This window comes from Portunus trituberculatus, chromosome 28 (assembly GCF_017591435.1).
Source record: "Portunus trituberculatus isolate SZX2019 chromosome 28, ASM1759143v1, whole genome shotgun sequence".
Classification (NCBI taxonomy): domain Eukaryota; kingdom Metazoa; phylum Arthropoda; class Malacostraca; order Decapoda; family Portunidae; genus Portunus; species Portunus trituberculatus.
In genome coordinates this window covers 3379770-3400272 of record NC_059282.1, presented here as the reverse complement: position 1 = coordinate 3400272, position 20503 = coordinate 3379770, and the positions used below count along the sequence as shown (strand labels likewise).

Sequence of the window (20503 nt, the reverse complement as noted above, 5' to 3'; positions counted from 1 at the left end):
GAGAAGAGATTAGGGGGAAGCGAAATCCCATATAAATGCTTTCAAAGAGCTGTCTTTTTGCGATTATGCAAACATTTGCAAATAATTGAAATGATAAATAGAGATATATAGATGTGAATTTAGTTGACAATTGTAAGAATATTAACAATATAAATTACTGTATGTTTCCATCTGGCAGCAGGATAATTGTAAATGTCAATATATGGAATTTTCTTTGTTTAGATGCTGATAACTTGACTGGAGTAATCTCTAAAAGCGGAACGTAATGACAACTTAAGTAAAATCAAAACTGTCTGAACAATGCATTATGTAGTACAAGAACAATAATACGAACACGTATTCTTATCACTTTAAGTAGATATATTAGTACTAGGAGAAAGAAGACAACATGTAGACGCAAGAAAAAGCCGTCCGTGGAGGGAGATGCCAGTGGTTCCCCGCATAACGTCACCGAGCCAGGCTGAGGCAGTGACACCAGAAAAGGCTAGTCACCCGTGAGCTTGTGGTGTAAGAGATGACGAAAACTTTCGTCCTGTTTCTGTGAATTTGGTCTGTGAAAGTATGATGGAGCCGCCATGACAAGTCGCTTGGATGAAGAATTGGAACGTTATGGAGTGAAGAACATAAATGTTGTGAGGATATACTGTGCTGAGTGAGGAGTGATATGCTAGCATGGCTGTGTTTTCCACACAACTACAATCTTTATTCAATATATAGTGAGCTAAGTAATACATAGACACTGGTGAAGTCATAGGTAGACTGTGTAAGGTGAGATGTGCTTCTGAAGGAACTAATTAGAATTTCAAGAGAAGGAGTAGAATGAATAGGAGGAAGAAAACGAGGCAGACGAGCGTGACTAGCCACCATTGTCCTGCGGTGATGGGAGTACCATGTTCCTCGGCTGGTTTGCATGATGGACGCGATCGTGTTCCTGTACTACATTACCGTAATAAAAAAAGCTATACTGTCTACTCTAAAGTGTTTATGTAACTGTTCCTATTCCTTTGGATGTGCCCCTGTCCCGTCGGAAACAGTCACAGCTGTGATAGTGTATGCCTGACACCCTGTAAGGTGACTGTTACACACACACACACACACACACACACACACACACACACACACACACACACACACACACACACACACACACTACATGACCTGTGATGTTTTCCTAATATAGAATCATCCTTGACAAATTATGGAGGGATGAAGGAAAAGAGAGATGGAAGGAGGAAGGAAGGAAAGGAGAATGGGACGTGAAATAAAGAAGAGAGAGAGAGAGAGAGAGAGAGAGAGAGAGAGAGAGAGAGAGAGAGAGAGAGAGAGAGAGAGATGAGGGGGATGATGGAATAACGAGAAGCAGCGGGGTAGAGAAGAAGGACGGGTAGGGGAGGTGTGAAAGAGAATAGCATAAAGTTGGCTAAGGATACACATCAGAGGCAGCTCTAGCCAAGGATAGTTGCTATGATTAAAGGATGACATGTCACTTTTGTTAGAACAGGAAAACTGTATCATGATGCAGTGACACGTGTTTACATACACATACTAAAGATCTATTATTTTGTGAAAAATGTTAGTGCTTAAGTTTGAAACTTGTAGCCTAATATACTCGCACAGCGCCAGGTTTTGTGGGAAAGGACAATCCATTGCATCATTTTGTTTTGGTAACAAGGAAAACTGTATACGGTGTCATCATCCGGGCCAGACGGGACGAGGGGTCAGTCTGTAGCAAGTCTTCGCTACGTGCACTCACAACGGATATTACACTCCATTTGTCTCAAACAACACCTGCACCGGAAATATCATGACAAAATGTGAAGATAAAACTCAGTTGTTCTGGGTACAGTTTATTTCGTCATTAACAGCTAAACACGTCAGTTTCAACTGTCGCGGGACAATTCCCTTCACTTGCCGTAACCAAAGCTGCCAAACCCTCCGCCATACCCGCCAAAGCCTCCATGGAAACCACCAAAGCCGCCGCGGAAACTTGGCTCAGGGTCAGCACTTCTCTTGCCGCGGTAACCACCAAAGCCGCTTCCAAAACCGCCACCAAAGCCACCACAGCAGCCGCCATGGCCAAAGCCGCCGCGGAACCCTGGCTCAGGGTCAGCTTCGGCGCTCCTCTTGCCGCGGTATCCTCCGAAGCCGCCGAAGCCACCGAAGCCACCATGACCAAAACCGCCGTGGCCAAAGCCGCCGTGGAAGCCTGGCTCAGGATCAGCCTCGGCGCTTCTCTTGCCGCGGTATCCTCCGAAGCCGCCGAAGCCACCGAAGCCACCATGACCAAAACCGCCGTGGCCAAAGCCGCCGCGGAAGCCTGGCTCAGGGTCAGCCTCGGCGCTTCTCTTGCCGCGATATCCTCCGTAACCGCCGAAGCCTCCACCAAAGCCGCCGCCGAATCCGCCGTGGCCAAAGCCGCCGCGGAAGCCTGGCTCAGCCTCCGGCTGGGGCATGGCACTAGCCACGGAAACAAGGATGGCCACGAGGGCGGCGACGAAAACCTGCAACCGCCATACTGGAGTTAGGAACTGTTAACGAGAAGAGCAGAGTCTGGTGTGTGTTGCGTGGCGATGGTGTTGTGTGGTGTGGTGGATTGTGTCTGTGGTGTGTGAGGCGTGGGCTGTGTTGAGAGTGCCTTGTGTGCGTGTTAACGATGAGATTAGAAGTCATGTGTGTGTGTGTGTGTGTGTGTGTGTGTGTGTGTGTGTGTGTGTGTGTGTGAGTGTATCGTGTGGTGCTGATGGTGGTAGTCAACAGAGTGTTACAGAAACATACTGTGCTATACGTAGTGGTGAGGACAATGTCAATATATAGAGTGAATCATTGCTTGTGATGGCTATGGTTGTGATGGCAATGGTGATAGGGACAGTGTTACAATGAACACTACAAAGTTAGTGAGCAATGGTGACAGGTGTTGGTATCTTTACAGTGAGTGTAGTAATGCATATAATAGCAGTGCGGAACAGGCAAGCAGCGGGACTCACGCGGAGGGTCATGGCGGATGTCTGAGTGCCGGGAACTGGTGCAGCTCACCACCGGCGGCGGCTTTTATAGTCAGTCGCGGAGTGTTGGGCACGCGAGTCATTGTTTGACTTGTGACCGTCAAAACGAGTCATCGAGGGCCTCGTGGTCGCGGCCTTCGGGCGAGGCGGCTGTGGGGTATATAGGGCGGTGGCCGCTGACGGCGTCATGCTCCCCTTCAACAGCTCGCCATGAAGACCTGGGTGAGTCCTGCCGCGCCTGCCACAGGAACACCCCTCCTGCACACAACCCACTCCTTCTCCAACCATTGTAAACACGCACACAAGGCACTCTCAACACAGACCACGCCTCACACATCAGACACAATCTATCACACCACACAACACTATCGCCACGCAACACACACCAGACTCTACTCTCCTCGCTAACACTCCCTTAATCTAATCTGGCGGTTGCAGGTTCTCGTCGCCGCCCTCGTGGCCGTCCTTGTTTCCGTGGCTAGTGCCATGCCCCAGCCGGAGGCTGAGCCAGGCTTCCGCGGCGGCTTTGGCCATGGCGGCTTTGGCGGCGGCTTTGGCGGCTTCGGCGGCTACGGAGGATACCGCGGCAAGAGGAGCGCCGAGGCTGACCCTGAGCCAGGGTTCCGAGGCGGCTTTGGCCATGGCGGCTTCGGCGGCGGCTTTGGTGGCGGCATCGGCGGCTTCGGGGGCTACGGAGGATACCGCGGCAAAAGAAGCGCCGAGGCTGATCCTGAGCCAGGCTTCCGTGGCGGCTTTGGCCATGGCGGTTTCAGTGGCGGCTTTGGCGGCGGCTTTGGCGGCTTCGGCGGCTACGGAGGATACCGCGGCAAGAGGAGCGCCGAGGCTGACCCTGAGCCAGGGTTCGGAGGCGGTTTCGGCCATGGCGGCTTCGGTGGCGGCTTTGGAGGTGGATTTGGCGGCTTCGGCGGCTACGGAGGATACCGCGGCAAGAGGAGCGCCGAGGCTGAACCTAAGCCAGGCTTCCATGGTGGCTTTGGAGGCGGCTATGGTGGTTTTGAAGGTTTTGGTTATGGCAAATGAAAGAGACAGCTAGACGTGTCCTAATGTTAAAGTGTTTAATATTGGCTTAAACTTTCCTTGATCATATCAGTACTACTTTCTCCGTCTGTGTGTGTGTGTGTGTGTGTGTGTGTGTGTGTGTGTGTGTGTGTGTGTGTGTGTGTGTGTGTGTGTGTGTGTGTGTGTGTGTGCGTGCGTGCGTGCGTGCGTGTGCATGTGTCAGATCCTTCGTTTCTCTCCATATAAAAATTCATAAATTTCATATTTTTGTCCAAAACGAAAAAAAAAAAAAAACTGATTGAATCCAGAAATAAATCAAAGCTATTATCCTTATGTTTTCTCTTAGAATCCTCTTTGTATACTTATGGAACCTAGAAACATGATACCACACAGTGATGTAACGTTACATATCTGAATGGACACATATTCTTTAGTCTGTACAATGTCCACGGAAGGATGATTGTGTAAGTACAGTCATCGTTAAGAATCGAACAGCACGCCCTTAGCAATTCCTCTGCTCCGCGTTTCCCCTGCAAAGAAATCTTTCCCGCCAGATCTCTCGAGGATGAGGTTGTCAGGACAAGAGTGGACTTCATACAGAGACTAAAAGGGCAGGAGACTTCAGACTTAGGACATGAGGAGACTTTACGCAGAGAGTATAACAGGACATTGGGGTACTTTGTTGTCAGCCTAACAGGACATCATGAGAAGAGAGAGAGAGAGAGAGAGAGAGAGAGAGAGAGAGAGAGAGAGAGAGAGAGAGAGAGAGAGAGAGAGAGAGAGAGAATTACCCATCTATCTATCATGCGTAGATTAAATAAAACACACACACACACACACACACACACACACACGGCCCGGTAGCTCAGTGGTTAGAGCGCTGGCTTCACAAGCCAGAGGACCGGGGTTCGATTCCCCGGCCGGGTGGAGATATTTGGGTGTGTCTCCTTTCACGTGTAGCCCCTGTTCACCTAGCAGTGAGTAGGTACGGGATGTAAATCGAGGAGTTGTGACCTTGTTGTCCCGGTGTGTGGTGTGTGCCTGGTCTCAGACCTATCCGAAGATCGGAAATAATGAGCTCTGAGCTCGTTCCGTAGGGTAACGTCTGGCTGTCTCGTCAGAGACTGCAGCAGATCAAACAGTGAATTACACACACACACACATACCTCATCACTGGAAGTACGTGGAGGACTGCACAGTGGGGGTTCCGATCTACAATAGAAACCCGGACTACTCAGCACTCCAAGCAAGGCTGGAGCAGCTACAGGTTTTGGACCGAGGAGAACAGAATGACAATCAACCACAGGAAGACTGTGATGATGCACGTGTTAACCTCCTCAGCTGCAGTGCCTTCCCTCTAGATCTCAGTGCGCATTTATCGCCTCCAAGTGGTCCGGTCGGCAAGGCTTCTTGGTGTCACGGTGGACGACCAGCTGACCTGGAAGGAGCATGCCACCGCTACAGTGAGGTCAGCGGTCTACAGACTCTAAGTACTTTGTAGACTCAATTCCCGGGGGAGTCCGGCAGACGAGTGAAATACCTCACTTTCATTCTTCCCTACCTCATGTCTGCTTCCCCATGCAGCGTGGTCCTCCTCTCTCAGCTCCACTCAACAGCGACAGCTAGACTGTGTAAGAGAGGTTGTGCAGGGTCATCCTCGGCCCTGCTTACACCAACCACGACGACGCCCTGACCACCCTTAGTCTGCCCAAGCTGTCCGTTCAGCACCAGTAGGCCTTGGAGAAACTGGAGAGGGGCTGCTGCGTCATCCACGTCTACGTCACCTGCTCCCCCAGACACATCTCGCCCAGTCCGTGCCACAAGACATCACAAGATCATGCGCTTGAGGGCACCACGCAAGGACCGATACCACCACAGTGCGATCCCCACCACGGTGCCAACCATAAATCATTAGGCTAGCAAACTAATCTTAAGCCTCCCCGCCATCCCCCCCCCCATGTGTATTTTCATTATGTATGTACTGCAATTCGAATAAACCATATATTATTATTATCATTATTATTATTATTATTATTATTATTATTATTATTATTATTATTATTATTATTATTATTATTATTATTATTATTATTATTATTATTATTATTATTATTATTATTATTATTATTATTATTACACGCATTTTCCTCAGCCTGAATGACCACGGCAATTTCTTTCTTATCACTATATCTTAATTTTGCCTGACCTTTCCCGAGACAGTCATGGTGCCTCATCACTAAATCATTTTCCGACACTTGACCCCGACGTCGCAGAGGTGAGGCAAGCAGGAGGCGCAACACAAAGGGGAAAGAAAGGAGGAACTATTTCAGCGAGACCCATTGACAAGAACAATTAAACTAAGGAACAGGTTGAATTAGCTGTACACTATCAAGAGATCATGCTGAATTATTAGTATTTTTTTATGTAAGAGTCCCACTGACCTTAGGCAACAATAGAAAAAAAATGTTATAAAGAGTCTCCTGAAGGTAACAGTCCTTACTACGTACAGTAAAGGAAAGGACTGTCTCGAAATCTCCCTCCTGGAACAGTTGAAGTCAAGGAAAGAATACTCGTAAAATCCAAATAGCGACGCGTAGGAAAGAAGAAATGGGTGAAAGTAAATTAGGATAGGGAAGAAAAATTGAATAGGAAGAAATGGGAGACCTAGGGAGTGACTCAGCAGCCTTGTGTGTGTGTGTGTGTGTGTGTGTGTGTGTGTGTGTGTGTGTGTGTGTGTATGTGTGTGTGTGTGTGTGTGTATTTAGGGGCACCGGATCACCTCGAGGGGCTGAAGGGAAGCTGGAAGGGCTGGAGGGCGCTGGAATTACCTGGCCATTTATTGGAAGGCAAGTGTGTGGTTGTGATTTGAACTTCCTGATGTGTTTGTGTTGTTTGTGTAGTTGTTTGTATTTCACGTGCGAGGTTTTCTACATTTTCTACATTGTCTTGACTTTTATCTATTTATTTGTCTTGTTTATATTCATTGTTATTATTATTTTTGTTTTGTTTTAGCTATTTGATTTACTGAAATACTTATTCATGCATTTATGATATCATTTGTTCACTGTTTATTCACCAGTTTGTCTTTTATTCATTTGCTCATTTACATACTTATATATTTATTCATTTATCTGTTTATTTATTTGCCTATTTATATGTATATGTTTTCGATATATTTCAGTAGTTTGTTATTTGCTTCCTAATTGTTTTTATTTTCATTTTTTTTTTATTTACCAACTTACATTTTCTTTAAATACTGACACTCGACTTGATATACAAACTACCCTTAGCTGTTCCCTTAAAGATGTATTAACTAGTTTGCAATGTTTTGGTATTGAACTTCTTCCGTGCGCTTTATATATCACTTTCATCTTATCTTCACCATGCACACGTGAGGCCGCAGCTTACAAATGTTCCTGAATTGCTTTTTGGTCTGTAGTGTTTAATTCGAGCGTGGCAAATCTGCTTTCCCTTTATTTTTTTTATATAATTTTTATGAAACCTCAGGGCCAGTGATCAAGATAGGACAAGAAATCATGAGCTCAAGTTTAGTTAATTAATAAAAATAGGGAGGAATTCGTTCTTAAATATAATGACAGATGAACGGAATAGACACATTGTTGAAATTTTTAGTACTGAGTCATTAGAGAGTCTTAAACATTTAGATAAGTTGGTGGAAAATGACTGCTGGAAATAATTAAGTACGTTTCATGCAGGACTTCCATATGTAGTCCTGACGGTTTCTTGTTCCTTCCCCTTGTATTGTTATGACTGCAATAACTGAAGTGGTGAGCGTGAGAAATTCAAGTAACAATCGCAGGTAAATGTTTATTGAATAATCAAGGTGAGGCTGTCAAGATTTCACGCAACATCGACAAGACACGCTTTCTCTTTCCTGCAGGTGAACTTATGGTGTTTTTATGGGTGTGGTGACGATTGTGATATTGTTTGGTGTGTGTTTAGTGCCAGATGCATAACTGATGGTCTTGAGTACCTCTGCTTATAATTGTGATGATCGTTGTTGTTGTTGTTGTTTTTGTTGTTGTTCCTTTACATGCTCTTCAAGTATACCCACAGGCGCTATAGGCCATAGCGTAAAAAAAAAAGAAAAAATTCCTTGTACGTAGTAGCACCTTTGCACCCTTTCCTTTCTTTTCTTTTTTCCTCTTCCTCCTCTTCCTCCTCTTCCTCCTCCTCCTCCTCCTCTACCCTTCCCTGACTCGCGGAAGGAAAAGTAGCTCGATCAGGTCGTTGGCAAAAGTCAACAAGACACGTCGATCTCAAACATTTGAGGATGACTAAAGAAATTTTACCCTCAGAAAAAAAAAAATGAAACTAAAGAAAAAATCAGAAGAAATTGGACGTCCTTAACCTAGTTAAATGAGTCATGTTATATTCCATTCATGTTTTTTTTTTTTTCCCGTGGTGTGTTGCTGTTTCTTTAGCATGGAAGTGTTGGCCTAAGAGTCATGAGTCACTCCTCCAATCTGCCCTATCCCCATTTTCTTTAGCATTGGCCGTGGTTCTACTGTTTGGTTACATAACTAGTTCTGCTTCGGTGATATATTTTCATTCACGAGGAAAAATTGATTATCATCTTGAGCAAGTATAATGTTAGTGGTGAAGTGCTGTGAGTCGCCTCGAAAGAAGAGACAAAATGCTGCACACACCTTGACAGTCTGCCATAAGGTGACTAAGACTTACTCCTGCAAACATGGGACTTGCCTTTCACACGATGACGATGACGGGGCGGTGGCGGTGGCGGACAACTTAAGGGAAAAGGTGATGAACGTGAACCAGTTTTTTCTTTCCTTTCAGGCCTGAGCACACACCACTCGTCCTTATAACTATGAGGAATCGGCTGAGGCTGCGTCGCCTGCATGATGCCTCTTCCAGCCGCAGAAAACACACACACAGACGTGCGCGCACACACACACACACACACACACACACACACACACCGCGTAGTGTAGTGGCTAGCACGCTCGACTCACAATCGAGAGGCCGGATTCGAGTCCTGGGAAGAGGCGAGGCAAATGGGCAAGCCTCTTAATGTGTGGAGTGTGTTCACCTAGCAGTAAATAGGTACGGATGTAACTCGAGAGGTTGTGGCCTCGCTTTCCTGGTGTGTGTTGTGTGTGATGTGGTCTCAGTCCTACCCAAAGATCGGTCTATGAGCTCTGAGTTCGCTCCGTAATGGGGAAGACTGGCTGGGTGACTACCAGGCGACCGAAGTGAATTACGCACACACACACACACACACACACACACACACACACACACACACACACACACACACACACACACACACACACACACACACACATCTCAGCTGTACAATAGAAACAACTGACGTAATTTTCTTGCATAATAGTGAAGTTTACACAAAAATTGTACAATACCACGGTCACCTCCGTAGACACATATATAAACACAAACACACACCTACCCACCCACACACACACACACACACACACACACGCGCCCGGTAGCTCAATGTTTAGAGGGCTGGCTTCACAAGCCAGAGGACCGGGGTTCGATTCCCCGGCCGGGTGAAGATATTTGGGTGTGTCTCCTTTCACGTGTAGCCCCTGTTCACCTAGCAGTGAGTAGGTACGGATGTAAATCGAGGAGTTGTGACCTTGTTGTCCCGGTGTGTGGTGTGTGCCTGGTCTCAGGCCTATCCGAAGATCGGAAATAATGAGCTCTGAGCTCGTTCCGTAGGGTAACGTCTGGCTGTCTCGTCAGAGACTGCAGCAGATCAAACACACACACACACACACACACACACACACACACACACACACACACAAGTGGTTGTGCGTTGTGGTTGTGTCTGGTGGTGCTGTGATGGTGGTGTCGTGTCGTGTCGTGTGGTGTGGTGTGGTGTTAACACTACAGTCCCACAACTGTCCTGTATATGTGTGTGTGTGTGAGTTTGTGTGTGTGTGTGTGTGTGTGTGTGTGTGTGTGTGTGTGTGTGTGTGTGTTCACTTAGGTCGTCTGTTGGTCACCCAGTAAGCCGTTCTCCTACGGAAGGAGCTCAGAGCTCGTACTGACCGATCTTCGGATAGGATTGAGACCACACCACACTCCTTACACCGGAAAAGCGAGGCCACTAAACAACCACTCGAGTTGCACCGTGTACCTACTTGCTGCTAGGTAAAAAGGGCTACACACATTACAAAGCTTGCCCATTTACCTCGCCGAGATCAATACTCTAACCGTGGCCCTAACGGTTGTGAGCCGAGGGCGTTACAATACACCCTTATTTTTTTTATATAAGAGTGTAAAGCTGACAAAACTAACAAAAACGATGAAACAAAAGGGCCCACTTCGATGCCAGTCCCCGAACAAAGGTCTAGAGTAAGCCAAAAGAATGGGATAAACTTCGCGGTGTGTGTGTGTGTGTGTGTGTGTGTGTGTGTGTGTGTGTGTGTGTGTGTGTGTGTGTGTGTGTGTGTGTGTGAAAGAGAGTCTTCTCCTCCTATCTCTCTTTCTCTCTCTCTCTCTCTCTCTCTCTCTCTCTCTCTCTCTCTCTCTCTCTCACACACACACACACACACACACACACACACACACACACACACACACACACACACACGCACATACCGCGTAGTGTAGTGGTTAGAACACTCGACTCACAATCGAGAGTGTCCAGGTTCGAGTCCCAGAAAGCGGCGAGGCAAATGGGCAAGCCTCTTAATGTGTAGCCCCTGTTCACCTAGCAGTAAATAGGTACGGGATGTAACTAGAGGGGTTGTGGCCTCGCTTTCCCGTTGTGTGGAGTGTGTGTGTTGTGGTCTCAGTCCTACCCGAAGATCGGTCTATGAGCTCTGAGCTCGCTCCGTAATAGGGAAGACTGGCTAGGTGACCAATAGGCGACCATGGTGAATTACATACACACACAGACCTATCCCAAGATCGGAAATAATGAGCTCCACGTCTGGCTGTCTCGTCAGAGACTGCAGCAGATCAAAAATACACACACACACACACACACACACACACACACACACACACACACACCACACACACACACACAGACAGGCACAAAGGATACACATCAGAGGCAGCTTTAGCCAATGACAGTTAACATGAAAAAAGGATGACTGATGCCTATTTGCTAGAACCATAATTAGAAAAACTACTTCATTAAATAGGGAGGCGAGTGTACGTGTAGCCACATTGCACACGCCAGAATTCCTGCCTTCATTCTGGTGTTCGCAGTTGGTTAGAGCTGTCATTAAAAAATCTCAAGGCAGCTTCGCAATTTTATTTCTTAGCAGGAGGAAATACAAGCACTAAAGGAAAGGTTTATCTTCCTTGGGATTGTTTTTGTTTATCTTTTACTGCAAGTAAAATTTATCGGTCGTAGAAGCGAAACACCATATAAGACAAACGATGTTCCCTTCATTTGCCGTAACCAAAGCCGCCATGTCCTCCTCCGAAGCCACCGAAGCCTCCATGGAAGCCTCCAAAGCCGCCACGGAAGCCTGGCTCAGGGTTAGCCTCTGCGCTCCTCTTGCCGCGGTATCCTCCGTACCCACCGAAGCCGCCGCCAAAACCACCACCGAAGCCGCCGTGGCCAAAGCCGCCGCGGAAGCCTGGCTCAGGGTCAGCCTCGGCGCTCCTCTTGCCGCGGTATCCTCCGTAGCCGCCGAAACCGCCAAAACCGCCACCGAAGCCGCCATGGCCAAAGCCGCCACGGAAGCCTGGGTCAGGGTCAGCTTCGGCGCTCCTCTTTCCGCGGTATCCTCCGTAGCCGCCGAAGCCGCCACCAAACCCGCCGCCGAAGCCTCCGTGGCCAAAGCCGCCGCGGAAGCCAGGCTCAGCCTCCGGCTGGGGCATGGCACTAGCCACGGAAACAAGGACGGCCACGAGGGCGGCGACGAGAATCTGCAACCGCCAGATTGGATTAAGGGAGTGTTAGCGAGGAGAGTAGAGTCTGGTGCGTGTTGCGTGGCGATGGTGTTGTGTGGTGTGGTGGATTGTGTCTGTGGTGTGTGAGGCGTGGGCTGTGTTGAGAGGGCTTTTCGTACGTGTTAACAATGAGTGAAGGAAGACTGGTGTGTGTGTGTGTGTGTGTGTGCCTCTGACAGGCGCGGCAGGACTCACCCAGGTCTTCATGGCGAGCTGTTGAAGGGGAACATGACGCCGTCAGCGGCCACCGCCCTATATACCCCACAGCCGCCTCGCCCGAAGGCCGCGACCACGAGGCCCTCGATGACTCGTTTTGACGGTCACAAGTCAAACAATGACTCGCGTACCCAACACTCCGCGACTGACTATAAAAGCCGCCGCCGGTGGTAAGCTGCACCAGTTCCCGGCACTCAGACACCCGCCATGACCCTCCGCGTGAGTCCCGCTGCTTGCCTGTTCCGCACTGCTATTATATGCATTACTACACTCACTGTAAAGATACCAACACCTGTCACCATTGCTCACTAACTTTGTAGTGTTCATTGTAACACTGTCCCTATCACCATTGCCATCACAACCATAGCCATCACAAGCAATGATTCACTCTATATATTGACATTGTCCTCACCACTACGTATAGCACAGTATGTTTCTGTAACACTCTGCTGATTACCACCATCAGCACCACACGATACACACACACACACACACACACACACACACACACACACACACACACACACACACACACACACACACACACACACACACACACACACACACACACCAGTCTTCCTCCACTCATCGTTAACATGTACGAAAAGCCCTCTCAATACAGCCCATGCCTCACACACCACAGACATAATCCACCACACCACACAACACCACACACTGACACCAGACCAGACTCTGCTCTCCTCGCTAACACTTCCTAAATCCAGTATGACAGTTGCAGGTTCTCGTCGCCGCCCTCGTGGCCGTCCTTGTTTCCGTGGCTAGTGCCATGCCCCAACCGGAGGCTGAGCCAGGCTTCCGCGGCGGCTTTAGCCACGGCGGCTTCGGCGGCGGCTTTGGTGGCGGCTTCGGCGGCTACGGAGGATACCGCGGCAAGAGGAGCGCCGAAGCTGAACCTGAGCCAGGCTTCCGCGGTGGCTTTGGCCACGGTGGTTTTGGTCATGGTGGCTTCGGCGGCTTCGGCGGCTACGGAGGATACCGCGGCAAGAGGAACGCCGAGGCTGACCCTGAGCCAGGCTTCCGTGGCGGCTTCGGCCATGGTGGCTTCGGTGGTGGCTTTGGCGGCGGCTTCGGCGGCTTCGGAGGATACCGCGGCAAGAGGAGCGCCGAGGCTGTCCCTGAGCCAGGCTTCCTTGGCGGCCTCGGCCATGGCGGCTTCGGTGGTGGCTTTGGCGGCGGCTTCGGCGGCTATGGAGGATACCGGGGCAAGAGGAGCGCCGAGGCTGAGCCAGGCTTCCGCGGCGGTTTTGGAGGCTTCCATGGAGGCTTCGGTGGCTTCGGAAGAGGGTTTGGTTACGGCAAGTAAAATAAACTGCTCCGTGACCTTAGATGCCGACCTGTAGATGCTAACAAGAAAATAAACTGAGCACAGAAATAGTATTGTCTTCGTAAAATTTGATACGGAAGAGAGAGAGGGAGAGAGAGAGAGAGAGAGAGAGAGAGAGAGAGAGAGAGAGAGAGAGAGAGAGAGAGAGAGAGAGAGAGAATGGCATCAGCTCCAGTGTTTGTTATGAGGGATGGATGCGCCTGTCAGAGTCTGTGTCCCTGCCCCAGTAGTGGGCGGTGATTCTCCTTCCTTTTCTTGGAAATTTATATTTTTCTCTCCTTATTTAAGCCTTTTTTTCTTACTAGTGAAGCGTTCGTCGAAAGAAATTGCAAATGAGTTCACTTATATAATATGTTCTCAAAAAAGATATTCACATTCATACATCTGTCATAATGGTACGTACGTGTGGTGGCCGAGCCATGGAGACGCCCGCTAGTCACTCAACGCCATCCAAAATACAGCACAGCACAGCACAGCACAGCACAGCACAGCACAGCAAACCACACCACAGCACAGGAGGACAGCCGAGGAGAGGCGCTGACGATCCAAAAGGCCTGACTCCACAGCGACAATGAGCCTCTTGAACCATCATGGAGGGACTCTAGCTTTGAAAGACGCCTTCATTAACCCTCCCCCCATCATTCTACCAACACCGCCGCCACCGTCCCTCGGCTCCGCCGCCACCGGCCCTCTGCTCCGCTGCTGCCGCTACTGCTACCTACTGCTGCCTTCACTGCCGTCCCGCTTACACGTTCCGCCGTCTTTGCTACTGGCACTGAGGGATTTCGCCTCAGCGGCCCGGCAAACGCCGCCGTCTAGTGAAAGCTTCAGCGTCGCATCGCAGACCTCTGCTGGCTGGCCGAGCCTCTTCGCAGCCTTCGTATTAGCGACGCCGTCAGTCTCTCCTCGTCGTCGTCCAGTGAGAGCAACACCCTCGAGCCGGAGCTCCCCACGTGGCCGCCCTCACGCCGCGTCACCGCCAGAAGCTCGGGGTTCACGTCCCCAGCGGCGGCAAACGCGGCTACGAAGCCCACCAGTCAAATGGTACAATGTAAACGCAGGCTACGGGTTCATCCAGGACCTACACACGGGAACAGATTTTTTCTGTCACGCATCTGGTCTCACCCGGCCTCTTAAGAGTCGTCCTCCCAGAGAAGAAGACCAAGTCCTTCTCACCATCCGGAAGGAGTTAAGGCACCGGAGGCGAGGGACGTGGCGCCAGCCAGCTCAACATCTGCCCCCATCACGAGTAGCCACCGCACACCACGGAAGCAACAAGAGGAGGAGGATGTGCAGGCAAAAATATATGCCTGTATATACACGACAAAGGCTTTAGCAGGGGCGAACTATCGCCGGCTTCAGGAGCTGATTCCACTCATCCTGCAGCACAATGGCCTGCTCGCCGTTTACATCCCTCTCAGCGCCTTGTCTTCTACTACCCGCACCAACACAAAGGCTGTCTAGCCGAGGCCACCCGCGAGCTGAGTACCAGACGGAAACAACCGTGGCTGCTCCTAACCTCCACCACATCGAACCTCCAACGGAGAAGGGGGCAGGGTCCGACCAAGGAAAAAAGCGACGAGACCAACGACGAAGACGGAGAACAGGAGGAGCAAAAAGACGACGTTGACGAGGAAAACGAGGAGGTAGATGTCGAGCGAAACACGAGTGAGGACGACGCATCTCCTCCCCCGGCCACCAAACCAGCCAAACCCCGCCAAGAAGATCTACGCAGGGCCCACGAGTCTGACGCAGCATCATCAACTTCCAGCAGCAGTCTCAGCGATGTTGACGGAACAAGTTCCGACGACGAGGAGGACAACAGAAGTCAACATAGCGAGCGACGACCACCTGCGGAACCAAACGACCAGGCGGAAGATGAGGGTTGGGTCACCAAGAGGAAGAAGAGGCAACAGAAGGTGAAAGTTGCTCCCACGCTCAGAATCAAACCGTCCGCTTCCCTCCGCGAGTCATCAGGCATCACGAAACTGCGCCAAGCAATCAATTCTGGGCGAGTATGTGACGAAACCGTTAAAGGATACTACAGCCACGAAGACCAAAATTTAATCGGGACGATCGTAGGATACGACGAAGTATACACAAGCATCTACCTGTATCCGACGAGAAATAACACCCAAAAAATAGTGCAGTGTAGTGAAGGAAGCAAATAGACGTGATGACTTGTATTTATGTATTTCTTTTCTTTTTATATGTCCTTTTTTTTTTTTTTTTGTAAAGTAGCAGGCTGGACCGCCCAGCAACTTAACTCCTTTTTCTTTATTTCTGTATTTCTATTTTTGTATCTTGTACTGTATCACCCCTTGTTTTGTATCTCCCCCTCTTTTCTCAATAAAATTGTAAACTTGTAAACAAACTTGCAATAAAGCAGATCACTCTGAGCAATCATCGTCTTTACTTCTCTCTTTCCTTTGCTGGACCAGAACGCTTGTAGCAATCATCGCTACATACGTTTTGTATTACGATTCTTATTACCAAATGCATTGACATCCACCACAAAGCTCGATCATCAAAACTCCAGAAATTCATCGTTAAATCTAGGAAACTTGCAGCCACGCGTCTCCATATTCTCTTTTAGTATTACACAGTGGCAGCACACAGGTCCTCTCTATGCTGCACACTGACGCCTTAACCACCTGCTCCAACACAATACACTGCCACTGCCACACCCGTCCCTTCCTCGCCCACTGCTGCCATTCTGCATGTAATGATTACTTCACCGCCAAAACTCGATACTGAAACACAATTTATCCTCTGTGAGTTTTCTCAAAGTATGTTTTTTCCATCTTTCTTTACATTATTAAAGCTAGAACGGAAATATGACAAAGGAACAGTTCCTTTTATATTCAGTGACTTATTGTCTTTTATGGGATTTCAAAACAGAGAAAAGTGTTTTACGTATCATATATTTTAGGTATTTGCACCCTTTGGTTCAGACAGGGTACACAAGCAGTGTCCTCATCAGCTGTAAGAGAACCCTCGCTTCCTACAGAACGGATGGCTCGTGCTGCAGCTGCAGCCGCCTGCCGCCGTAGTAAAGGAAATCGTGGGCCCTAGATCAGCATCAACACTTCTAGCCGTAGTAAGCGCTGCCTCCACCGGAACTAAAGCCGCTGAAACGCCCTCTGAAGTGACCTCCGCGACCGCCAAAGGAACGGTAGCCGGGCTCAGGATCGGCGTCAGCGCTCCTCTTGCCAATATAGTGGCCATATCCGCCACTGCGGAAACCGCTTCCACGGGAGAAACCGCCACTGTGACCGCCATGGTAAATGAAGCCAGGCTCGGGATCGGCGTCAGCGCTCCTCTTGCCAAGGTAGTGACTATGTCCGCCACTGCTGAAACCGTTTCCACTGGAGAATCCGCCACTGTAACCGCCATGGTGAAGGAAGCCGGGCTCGGGATCGGCGTCAGCGCTCCTCTTGCCACGGTAGTAACCATAATGTCCGCCACTGTGGAAACCGCCTCCACGGAAGAAGCCGCCGCCACGTCCGCCACCAAAGAGGTAGCCGGGCTCAGCCTCCGGCTCTGGCTCAGCACCGGCCAGCGCGAACAGGACGGCCACGATGGCGCCAACGATGACCTGCGGCAGGAAGATTACCATATCATGGCTGTGCAGAGTAACTATACAGAAACACACGCAAAATGCCCTCCCACTTCTCTCCGCCACTCCCCATCTCTCTCTCTCTCTCTCTCTCTCTCTCTCTCTCTCTCTCTTAAAGTGTGTGTATGCGTGTGTGTGTGTGTGTGTGTGTGTGTGTGTGTGTGTGTGTGTGTGTGTGTGTGTGTGTGTGTGTGTGTGTGTGTGCGTGCGCGAGCAGCTCACCTGGGTGTTCATGGCGAGGTGTGCAGCGGGAAGTGCCAGTGGCGGCGACAGTAGCATTATATATATTCCCGTCCCATGGTGATCTTGAGAGTTGCGCGTTCCAAAGCAGTTTTCGCTGTGTCATGTGACCATGATATTCAACCTTCACTTCTACACTGGCAAAAGAAAAGAAAAAAGCAAAATGAAAGAATATCAATTACTGGATAGCGGCTGCCTTCCGTCACCCCTTCCCGCCAGGCTAGTGGTGCTGAAGGTGACGCATTGCCCGCCTGGCTATATAACAAGGCGGCAGGCTGTGACAGGCATCACTTGCAGTTGTGCACCTCAACATGAACAGCAAGGCAAGTCTTTCCTACACGCTCATTGTACTACTTGTAAAACATCACGTGTACAGTCACAGTTACACCCAGAATGGCAACATATACTCAGAAGACATGCAATGCAATACCACCAGTAAAATTCTAAGCACTCTGGCACTGAAACATTTACACCTGCACTTTATATCTAAACCCTCTGCAGTCACTGCCTTGTGCCAACAAACTGGTGTACAACAGTTAATTCCTACCTTTACTATATGCGTGTGCTTCTGTAAAGTTACTCTGCACAGCCATGATATGGTAACCTTCCTGCCGCAGGTCATCGTTGGCGCCATCGTGGCCGTCCTGTTCGCGCTGTCCAGCGCTGAGCCAGAGCCGGAGGCTGAGCCCGGCTACCTCTTTGGTGGCGGACGTGGCGGCGGCTTCTCCCGTGGAGGCGGTTTCCACAGTGGCGGACATTATGGTTACTACCGTGGCAAGAGGAGCGCTGACGCCGATCCCGAGCCCGGCTACTTTCACCATGGCGGCTACAGTGTCGGCTTCTCCCGTGGAGGCGGTTTCCACAGTGGCGGACATGGCCACTATATTGGCAAGAGGAGCGCTGACGCCGATCCTGAGCCTGGCTTCATTAACCATGGCGGTTACAGTGGCGGTCTCTCCCTTGTAGGCGGTTTCCGCAGTGGCGGATATGGCCACTATATTGGTAAGAGGAGCGCTGACGCCGATCCTGAGCCCGGCTACCTTTCCTTTGGTGGTCGCGGAAGTCACTTCAGAGGGGGTTTCAGCGGCTTTAGTTCCGGCGGAGGCAGCGCTTACTACGGCTAGAAGTGTTGATGATAATCTGGAGCCCAAGATTTCCTTTATTAAGGCGGCTGGCGGCTGCGGCTGCAGCACGAGCCATCCGTTCTGTAGGAAACGAGGGTTCTCTTACAGCTGATGAGGACACTGCTTGTGTAGCTTGTCTGAACCAATGGGCGCAATTATGAAAAAAATAAATACATCACATCTCATTTAACATTTTCATTTCTCTTTAATGTGTGTGTGTGTGTGTGTGTGTGTGTGTGTGTGTGTGTGTGTGTGTGTGTGTGTGTGTGTGTGTGTGTGTGTGTGTGTGTGTGTGTGTGTGTGCGTGCGCGCGTGTGTGTGTGTGTGTGTGTGTGTGTGTGTGTGTGTGTGTGTTTCACTGTATGGTCTGCTGCAGTCTCTGACGAGACAGCCAGATGTTACCCTACGGAACGAGCTCAGAGCTCATTATTTCCGATCTTCGAATAGGCCTGAGACCAGGCACACATCACACACCGGGACAACAAGGTCACAACTCCTCGATTTACATCTCCTACCTACTCACTGCTAGGTGAACAGGGGCTACACGTGATAGGAGACACAACCAAATATCTCCACCCGGCCGGGGAGGCTGTACATGGTGGAATTCCAACCTACGCATGGACTTCTGCCCGATCCCACGCTCACCACCTTAGCCACTATACTACCGCCTCGCTACTACTACTACTACTACTACTACTACTACTACTACTACTACTACTACTACTACTACTACTACTACTTCGACAACTCTCACTATGGGATAAAGCTTTCCGAAATACTTAGTGTGACAAGAAATAATGACCAAAATTCTGCACAACAAAAATATTGTCGATTATTTTTCGTATTGGAAACAAGGAGTCGGGTTTTGCATAAAGAGAGAGAGAGAGAGAGAGAGAGAGAGAGAGAGAGAGAGAGAGAGAGAGAGAGAGAGAGAGAGAGAGAGAGAGAGAGAGAGAGAATGGCATCAGCTCCAGTGTTTGTTATGAGGGATGGATGTTTGTCTCAGAGTCTGTGTCCCTCCCCCTGTAGACGGTAGTGATTGTCCCTCCTTTTCTTACAGGTGTATATATTCTTCACCTTACTTCAGCCTCTCTCTCTTTTTAGTTAAGCATTACTGAAAAGAAATTGCAAATGAGTTCACTTACTAAATTCGTCTACATTAACTACAAAGTTAAATCATCAAAACTCAGGAAATTCATGTTAAATCTAGGAAACTTGCAGCCACGCGCCTCCATATTCTCTTTTAGTATTACACAGTGGCAGCACACAGAACCTCTCTATGCTGCACACTGACGCCTTAACCACCTGCTCCAACACAATACACTGCCACTGCCACACCCGTCCCTTCCTCGCCCACTGCTGCCATTCTGCATGTAATGATTACTTCACCGCCAAAACTCGATACTGAAACACAATTTATCCTCTGTGAGTTTTCTCAAAGTATGTTTTTCCTTCTTTCTTTACATTATTAAAGCTAGAACGGAAATATGAGAAAGGAACAGTTCCTTTTATATTCAGTGACTTTTTGTCTTTTTTGGGATTTCAAAACAGAGAAAAGTATTTTACGTATCATATATTTTAGGTATTTGCGCCCATTGGTTTAGACAGGGTACACAAGCAGTGTCCTCATCAGCTGTAAGAGAACCCTCGCTTCCTACAGAACGGATGGCTCGTGCTGCAGCTGCAGCCGCCTGCCGCCGTAGTAAAGGAAATCGTGGGCCCTAGATCAGCATCAACACTTCTAGCCGTAGTAAGCGCGGCCTCTGCCGGAACTAAAGCCGCTGAAACCCCCTCTGAAGTGACCTCCGCGACCGCCAAAGGAACGGTAGCCGGGCTCAGGATCGGCGTCAGCGCTCCTCTTGCCAATATAGTGGCCATATCCGCCAATGCGGAAACCGCTTCCACGGGAGAAACCGCCACTGTGACCGCCATGGTAAATGAAGCCAGGCTCGGGATCAGCGTCAGCGCTCCTCTTGCCAAGGTAGTGACTATGTCCGCCACTGCTGAAACCGTT

The 20503-nt window shown here is 49.4% G+C and overlaps 5 protein-coding genes across 6 annotated transcripts; 2 read left to right on the top strand and 3 right to left on the bottom strand.

Moving 5' to 3' along the window:
• Positions 1-1834: 1834 nt before the first annotated feature.
• LOC123510299 (glycine-rich protein DOT1-like) lies at positions 1835-3043 on the bottom strand. Of its 2 annotated transcripts, none has more exons than XM_045265302.1 (2): positions 2985-3043; positions 1835-2501 (listed from the first exon to the last, which is right to left on the bottom strand). In XM_045265302.1, the coding sequence occupies exons 1-2, from the start codon at positions 2994-2996 to the stop codon at positions 1905-1907; spliced, it is 609 nt and encodes a 202-aa protein (XP_045121237.1). In that variant the 5' UTR covers positions 2997-3043; the 3' UTR covers positions 1835-1904. The 2 variants fall into 2 exon arrangements, with proteins under 2 accessions (XP_045121237.1, XP_045121235.1); XM_045265300.1 differs by having other exon boundaries at positions 1835-2528; positions 2985-3011.
• Positions 3044-3085: 42 nt separating this feature from the next.
• On the top strand, positions 3086-4349 carry LOC123510300 (ctenidin-1-like). The gene is made up of 2 exons (XM_045265303.1): positions 3086-3224; positions 3441-4349. Exons 1-2 carry the CDS (start codon positions 3213-3215, stop codon positions 4041-4043), a joined length of 615 nt encoding a protein of 204 aa, XP_045121238.1. The 5' UTR covers positions 3086-3212; the 3' UTR covers positions 4044-4349.
• Positions 4350-11283: 6934 nt separating this feature from the next.
• Positions 11284-12217, bottom strand: LOC123510172 (ctenidin-3-like). The gene is made up of 2 exons (XM_045265040.1): positions 12141-12217; positions 11284-11921 (listed from the first exon to the last, which is right to left on the bottom strand). Exons 1-2 carry the CDS (start codon positions 12150-12152, stop codon positions 11436-11438), a joined length of 498 nt encoding a protein of 165 aa, XP_045120975.1. The 5' UTR covers positions 12153-12217; the 3' UTR covers positions 11284-11435.
• A 125-nt stretch (positions 12218-12342) lies between these two features.
• LOC123510169 (ctenidin-3-like) lies at positions 12343-13554 on the top strand. The gene is made up of 2 exons (XM_045265037.1): positions 12343-12380; positions 12901-13554. Exons 1-2 carry the CDS (start codon positions 12369-12371, stop codon positions 13483-13485), a joined length of 597 nt encoding a protein of 198 aa, XP_045120972.1. The 5' UTR covers positions 12343-12368; the 3' UTR covers positions 13486-13554.
• A 4211-nt stretch (positions 13555-17765) lies between these two features.
• Positions 17766-18483, bottom strand: LOC123510173. The gene is made up of 2 exons (XM_045265041.1): positions 18398-18483; positions 17766-18283 (listed from the first exon to the last, which is right to left on the bottom strand). Exon 2 carries the CDS (start codon positions 18238-18240, stop codon positions 17902-17904), a length of 339 nt encoding a protein of 112 aa, XP_045120976.1. The 5' UTR covers positions 18241-18283; positions 18398-18483; the 3' UTR covers positions 17766-17901.
• Between the last annotated feature and the right edge of the window lie 2020 nt (positions 18484-20503).

Bases quoted from the DNA above. Each gene is read 5' to 3' on its own strand.
- LOC123510173 (XM_045265041.1), bottom strand. From the start codon at position 18,240: ATGTCCGCCACTGTGGAAACCGCCTCCACGGGAGAAGCCGACACTGTA.